Here is a 7,342-nt window from a genome sequence, read left to right as displayed (position 1 = left end):
CGGGACGGGGTCTGGGGACGGGGCTGGAGGTGAGACGCTCTGGGTCCCCAGTCTTTCCGTGACGGAGGCCACGGGACTCGTGAGGCGGGAGAGGCCGGCAGGGCCAGACCAGGGAGGCCTGAGAGCAGAGAGGGGTCCGAGCTGTGTCTGGTCGGCAACAGGGGCCATTGAACGCTTTTGAACAGGGGAGCGAGGAGCCCAGTCAGCACGAGGAGGAGCACTCTCGAGCTGAACTGGGGGTGACTGTTCCCCCCTTTCTCCCCTCCATCGCACCAGGACCGCACCTTCACACATCCATCGCCCCACGGGGACGTTGCCACGGTAACCCCCGCCTGGGACTCCTTTCTGGCTCATGGGAGACTCTTGAATCCACCCACCCACCCGCCCGCTCTGCAGGGCAAAGCCGGGGCCCATCAGCCTATTGCTTGCCTGGCTGTTGGACAACCCCCAGCAGGCGCAGGGCAATGGCGATAGGTTCAGGAACACTCGCTTTCCAGCCAGCAAGCCCAGGGAGGGAAGGGTGTGCGTTCCTTCGAGCCCTGGAGGCTGGAGGCCAGGAGCACTTCCTGGTCTCTGTCCCTGCAGCCGGGGCCGAGCGGTCAGCACACGCCGTCCGCGCAGCCGTGTCCTCACTGGGGCCTCTTTTGTCGCCCTCCCGGAGGCCGTCCCGTCCAGCTCAGTTGTTTTATTTACTCTTCTTATTGTTTTGTTAATCCTCACCTGAGGATATTTTCCCAATGATTTTTAGAGAGAGTGGAAGAGAGAGGGAAAGGCAGAGAGAAATATTGATGTGAGAGAAACATCACATTGGTTGTCTCCTGCACGCACCCCAACCTCAGGGCCGGGGAGGAGCCTGCAACCGAGGTACATGCCCCTGACCAGAATCAAACCCGGGACCCTTCGGTCCGCAGGCCGATGCTATCCACGGAGCCACACCGGCCCAGGCTCAGCGCTCTGTTTTGGAGGCAGGGAGGGCAAGGCCCCCGTCCTCCCGGCCTCTCCCTTTCCCGTGTCCTGTCTCCCGCTGTGGACACGGTCTCCCAGGATCCGGCCTCCCAGGATCCGGCCTCCCAGGATCCGGCCTCCCAGGATCCAGCCTCCCAGCTCAGGCCTCCCACAGCCAGCCTGCCCTTCACCCTGTGGCACTGCTTGGTCCAGACAGCCCGCCACGCGGTCCCTGGACACCGCGACTCGAACAGCGGTCGGTGCTGGAGGTGTCTTCGCAGCCCCTGAGTCACGTGAAACCCTGGGGGGTGCCTGAGACCCCGTCTCTGACGCACTGACCGCCGAGAAACCCAGAGGCCCGCCCAGAGCGGCTGGTTTGTGGGAATTCCTGGGGTTTGGGACAAACCATGGGAGGGTCCAGGCTTCTTCTCTAGATTCTGGGCTGACCCTCCCGAGCGAGTTCGCCCACATCCTCAGAGACAGTCCGAGCTGGACCGCCGGGGCCAGCTCAGACCCCCCTGCTGGGGAAACTGAGGCCTCAAGGGGAGGGATTGGCCCGAGGCCCCAGAGCACGTTAGGGCAGAGCAGGGCTGTGAGGACAGCCCCTGACTTGAACCCCTGCTCCTCCTCTCGGCGGAGCACCCCGGGACCCCCATCGCCTGGGGGAGAAAGGCTGGGCCTCTCCACGGCCACGGCGGGGGCGGAGCCTGTGCAGCTGCCTCCCACGCGGGCTTCCTAACCAGGTCGCGGTGGCAACTACTTGGTTGCTGTTCTCCCTGCCAAGGCCTGTGGAGTTCCCCCCCCCCCGCCCCCCCTTCTGGAACGAGGCACCCACCTGCTGGGGGTGGCTGGCTGCCCACTCCCCTTCCTCCCCGCCACACACCGCACCCACCCCCTGGCCCTTGGAGTACCTGGGCCCTGTGTCTGGGACCAGCTACACCAGGGAGTGCAGGGCCAACCCAGAGGGACGGGAAAGGCGCGCATTTATTAAGCATCTGCTGTGTACAAGGCACTGGACCAGGCTCCTCGCTATCAGGCTGTTTAATTCACACACCACCCTCAGGGCAGGGCAGGGCGGGGCGGGGGGGGGGGGCTCCCGCCTATCGGGGCAGACACTTCCTACAGGGATTGCAGGGGTGTGGGGCTGCACACCTGTCTGGTACCCCCACGTCCCTTCCCGTCTCCAGCAGCTTCTGCCCGGACCTCTGGCATCTCTGCACCCCCGGGCCACGCCCTGCGCGGCAGCAGCTCCGGGCTAGGGCTCTGTAGGGTTGACGACCTTGCCCAGAAAGAGGATGCTCTGGGTGTCGGTGGAGAGGATGGCCACGAGGAAGGGCCGGTTGAACTTGAGGATGCCGGGAATGCGCGGGGCGGAGAATAAGGTGACGGAGAGGCTGGTGGCCGCCGCAGCCTCGGTGCCAACCTCGTCCACGTCCAGCACGGCCTTGTGGACACTCTGGGGGGGAATCACAGGCGTTACTGCGAGAGGACCGAGTGGGGGCTGAGGGGAGGCCGAGGGAGCCAGAGATCCCTGGGGAGCAGGACTGAGCTGCCTGCACCAAAGCCCCTGGGGACCTCACAGCAGGAATTCCCACGGGGCAGGTGGCTGAGCCGATGGCTCTTAGTGACACAACAAGGTGGTGTCCTTCCCTGAGCACTTCCTGTCGCCTGCACTGGCTAATCTTTTCTTTTTTTGTTGTTTGTTAATCTTCACCTGAGGATATTTTCCCATTGATTCTTAGAGAGAGTGGAAGCGAGGGGAGAGACAGAGAGGAAAACATCCATGTGAGAGACACATTGGCTGCTTGCCTCCCACACGAGCCCCGACCGCGCACATGCCCTTGACCAAAATCGAACCCGGGACCTTTCAGTCCAGAGGCTGACGCTCTATCCACTGAGCCGAGCCGGCCAGGGCTCTTTCTCATCTTCTAAGCCGCCCCTCGAGGAAGACACTAGAGCCCAGGGATCCTGTGACGTAAGAGGCGGGACTGGGATTCTAGCCCTCAAGTCCAAGGCTCCGCCCTCCAGCGCACTGGCATCTCACGTCGCTGAAGTCACAGGCCCTTCTCTCGTCTGCGAAAGCTCTCTGACACGCAGGCGCCCAGCCCGCCTCCTGCACCCTCCTGCTCCGGGCACTGAATTTCCGCTGCCTGTTGCCGTGGCTACGAAGGTGCGGAGGCCACTGACCACTGACCTTGGACACCATCAGGTTCTCCTGTGTGGAGATGCCGGACAGGTTGGCCTGCCGCGAGAACAGGTCCTGGATGCCCAGCCGCGGCAGCAGCTGGTCTAAGCTGTAGGAGCCCGAGATGGAGAACTTGGGGAGGTACAGCCAGACCTTCCGGGAATAGGACCTGAAAGAGGCACGGGGTGAACGCCCTGGACGGCCCAGCCGGGCCCTCCCCCGAGGTCACCCCGCGTGCGCCCGCCCGTCACCCCAGGGCTCCCGGCAGCCCCGCCAGGCTCCTTTGCCCAGGGGACTGTCGTCTGGGGGCCCTCCCCCACCCCGGGGGCTCCTCTCCAACAGAGGCCGCTTTCTGTGGGGCCAGGCGCCCAGGGAGAGGCGAGACCCCTCCGGGCAGCCCTGCCCGGGCTCTGTTGGGCCCTGATGATGCCATTGGGCCGCATCCCGGCCACACGAACGGGGAAGGTCTCCATCACACAGGCGGCCTGGAGGCCCTTCGCTTCCACTCACAGCCCCGGGCGACGGGAACCTCCCTGGTGGCTGCTGGGTGGAAGCCGGGGTTTCCTTACACCCCGAGGGGCCGGGTCAGCCCTCCCGTCGGAGGTGCCCCTCCGTGGCACAGGGCTGGGCCCCCCGAGGGCTGGCATCGCCTCCCCCCAGGCTGGTACAGGGCAGAGCTGCCGGTAGAGCGAGGCCTCCACCCCTCGCCCGCGTCCCGTGTCACTGTGAGGACAGTCATGTGCTGAGGCGGCAGGAGAGGTCACTGCTTAAAGACCCACCCAGGGGGTCTCCGAGCGAAGGGGGCCGCGCGCAGAGCTGGGCACTGGCTTCTACTCGAAGGCCCGCAGGGGGCGCTGCCCGCTCGCACCGCCGCCGGTTACCTCTTCTCCAGCAAACTGCTCCACCTGCGGAGCATCTCGGGCGTCAGGACCTCCTCCACCTGCGCCATCTTCCCGGGGTCCGGCAGGATGAAGAGGGCCCGGGCGCCGCCCTTGTAGTCCATCCGGAGCACCGAGCAGGGCACGTGCTTGTCGTGCAGGTACCACTGCTTGTACTGGTCTTGAAACATCATCGGCACCTTGACCACCGTGTTCTCATCCACGTGGAAGTCTTGGGGTTTGGTGACGTAGCGGCCGAACGGGTTCTCCCACCGACCTGAGGGGAGACGGAGAGAAGGCGCCGGGCGTCCACGGGCCAGCGGCCCCTCCTCCCGCCAGGGAGCGGCCCCCCAGTCGCTCAGACCCCCACCTTCCGGCTCCTCAGGGGCACAGCCTAGATCCTTCACAACCGGCTGGGCCTGGGGAATGGACCGCCCACGGCTCATTCAGCATCGACGTTGGGAGACACCCGTGGCTACCAGCCAAGTTGTCTCGTGTCTTCACCAGCTCCCTGGACCCGCTGCACGTATATATTTTGCCAACCCGAGGCTTGCAGAGCCCAAGCTCGCCGTGGCTCCGACGTGCACTTTCTTGGTTTAAAATAAGTGAGCCCAGCCTGTGTGGCTCAGTGGTTGAGCATCTACCCATGAGTCAAGGGGTCACCGGTTCGATTCCCGGTCAGGACGCAGGCCCGGGTTTCGGGCTCCATCCCCAGTCGGGGGCGTGCAGGAGCAGCAGATCGATGTTTCTCTCTTGATTCTCTCTCACTGATGTTTCTGTCCCTCTCTCCCTCTCTCTTCCACTCTCTCTTAAAAAAAAAAAAAAAAAAAAAGGCTGAGAAAGCGTTCGCACGTTCAGGGACCAACTAGATGCCCTTGGTTTTCAGTCGGGTGCCAGCTCGTTATGTGACCCCGCATTTCAGAGGCTGCTTCTCGGAGGTTGAGGGCTCCTCTGAGCACTAGTTGTGCACCGTGGTGCGTGCCGCAAACACTGCCTCTCCCTCACCGACCGGTCCTTCCACTCGCCTTCCTGGCTACTGAAACTCGAGCGCCGTGGGCACAGCAGTCTTTCCCTGCAGGGTGAGGCCTTCCGTGTCTCGTTAGGAAAAGGGCCCCACCCACGTTCGTGCAGACACTCGCCTACAGCGTCTGCCGGAAGCTTTCGTCTTACTTTTGCATTCAGGACCTTCTCGACCTGGAACACGTAGCTATGCCAGGCAGGAAGGAGGGGCCCACACCACCACTTCACCCTATGGGTGCCCAGTGTCCCCGGACCGATTTCTGGTTGTTAAACCCATCCTTCCCCCGGGCTCCCTCACGCCAGCTTCTGCAAATATCAAGGTCCCATCTATCCTGGGCCCGTTTCTGGCCTCCCTGTATCCGTGCCATTGGCCTGTTGGTACCTCGTGGTCTAAATGAATACAGAGCGCCCTGGCCAGTGTGGCTCTGTGGATAGAGTGTCAGCTGGTGGACGGAAGGGTCCCGGGTTCGATTCTGGTCAAGGGCAGGTACCTCGGTTGCGGGCTCCATCCCCAGCCCTGGTCGGGGTGCAGGTGGGAGGCAACTCAACGATGTGTCTCTCTCACATCGATGTTTCTCTCTGTGTCTCTCCCCCTCCCTTCCACTCTCTCTAAAACTCAATGCAAAAATAGCCTCAGGTGAGGATTAACCAACATTAATAATTAATACAGAGTAATAATAGGTCTTGCTCTCGGACTGGACAGTTTTCTCATCTTAGTGATTCTTGACCCTTTGTACTCTCATGTACATTTTAAAATCAGCTCGTTACCTGCCACCAAAAAGGAAAAAAGAAAAAAACCTGCTAGGGTTTTAATGGGCATCACATTAAATATTTAGGTTAATTGGGGGATCCCGCCGTCTTTACCACCCCCGTCCTGCATGCAGCTTTAGTGTTTTATTCAACTTGACTTAGTATCTCTCACAGCATCCTGCCAGCAGAGACCCCGCACAGCTGGTTGGATTCGTCCACAGACTTTGCATTTTTGAGGATGAGCCACGATGTCCCGCTGCCTCACCGAGTGCCCGCACTGAGGTCTGGGCGGCATTTACATCCCCGGAGTCCGGGACATGTCCGCAGGCCGACGCTCTACCCACTGAGCCGAACCAGTTAGGGCTCAATACAAATTTAGACATTCAACTCGCGATCCTTGGCTACAACACCTTTCATAACTTACTGTCATTCAAAGAAAAAGAAAATAAGTCTAAAGGCATGAAGAGATGGAAACCACAATACTCCACAATCTTAACTATCGGACAAAACCAAGAAATCTTCTAAGGGCCGCTTGGCCCTGTCAGACCCAACCCATCCACTTTCTTTTACCTAATGTATCATCTGAACCAGGAAGTCACGGTTGGATTCCCAATCAGGGCACATGCCCAGGTTGCAGGCTCCATCCCCAGTCGGGGGCATACAGGAGGCAGCCAATCAGTGATTCTCTCTCATCATTGATGTTTTTCTCTCTCACTCTCCCTTCCTCTCTGAAATCAATCAAAATGTATTTAAAAAACAGACTGTATTAATAACTTAACGGGGGGTATAGGATCTACCGACGACCTGACTTACCTTTGAAGTAAATGTAATTCACCAGCACCATCACCGTGTCGGGGCTGAGCCTGCTGACCAAGTTGTCAATCTTCCCTCGGGTCTCCTTCTTGACGTGGCTGTTGATCAGCTGGGTGGTGCCCTCGGAGTCCAGGAAGTCAGCGGGGAACAGGCTGGCCCCGTAGAAGGCGGCCGTGTCATTCAGGAACCGCGGCCGGAGCGGCAGGTCCTGGCTCAGGAAGAGGGCGCTGCCCACGCGCGTCTCCAGCTTGTCGTGGGGGAGGTTGAGCGTGTGCAGCAGGTGCTGGAAGCCCCGGTGGATGTCCGGCTCCGACGTGTCTGTGAGGTTGAAGGCCAGGCCCTGCAGGATCTGGGCCCACGTGTCCTCGCGGGCCCCCAGGGCCAGCATGGCGTAGGCGGCCGAGATGCTCAGCGGGGAGAAGAAGATGTTGCTCCCGGGGTTGAGGGAAGCTACGAGGTGGTAGAAGTTGAAGGCGAAGGCTGCGTTGCTCGGGGCGATCTGGAGGCTGGGGGAGACCTCCTCAGCGCCCGGACCCTCCTGGGGGCCGTCGGCTTGACCTTGGCCGCCGTGGGAAAGGGCCAGCAGTCCCAGCAGGACGAGGAGCAGGCGGTCTGCACGCTGCATCTTCTGCAGTTTCAGGTCTGCAGGGGGGAAGAGGGCGTCCAGGACTGAGACCCAACCCCACTGAGAAGTCAGCCAGGGCAGGTGGGCGTAAGACAGGCCTGGCTGGTATGGCTCAGTGGATAGAGC

The 7,342-nt window shown here is 61.3% G+C and overlaps 1 protein-coding gene across 1 annotated transcript in view; it reads right to left on the bottom strand.

Moving 5' to 3' along the window:
- Positions 1-1,948: 1,948 nt before the first annotated feature.
- Positions 1,949-7,342, bottom strand: part of SERPINA4 (serpin peptidase inhibitor, clade A (alpha-1 antiproteinase, antitrypsin), member 4) — a 13,598-nt gene continuing 8,204 nt past the window's right edge. Inside the window, exons 3-6 of the mRNA XM_005853240.2 lie at positions 6,592-7,233; positions 4,012-4,285; positions 3,140-3,299; positions 1,949-2,401 (exon numbers count right to left, since the gene is read on the bottom strand). Of these exons, the coding sequence (XP_005853302.2) occupies positions 2,201-2,401; positions 3,140-3,299; positions 4,012-4,285; positions 6,592-7,233 (1,277 nt within the window). The 3' untranslated portion in view covers positions 1,949-2,200. The remainder of the gene's footprint in view (positions 2,402-3,139; positions 3,300-4,011; positions 4,286-6,591; positions 7,234-7,342) is intronic.

The sequence above is a fragment of the Myotis brandtii genome, unplaced genomic scaffold (assembly GCF_000412655.1).
Source record: "Myotis brandtii unplaced genomic scaffold, ASM41265v1 scaffold1013, whole genome shotgun sequence".
NCBI classification, from domain to species: domain Eukaryota; kingdom Metazoa; phylum Chordata; class Mammalia; order Chiroptera; family Vespertilionidae; genus Myotis; species Myotis brandtii.
Note: the sequence above shows the minus strand (reverse complement) of the source record. Positions and strands in the feature narration are given on the sequence as shown.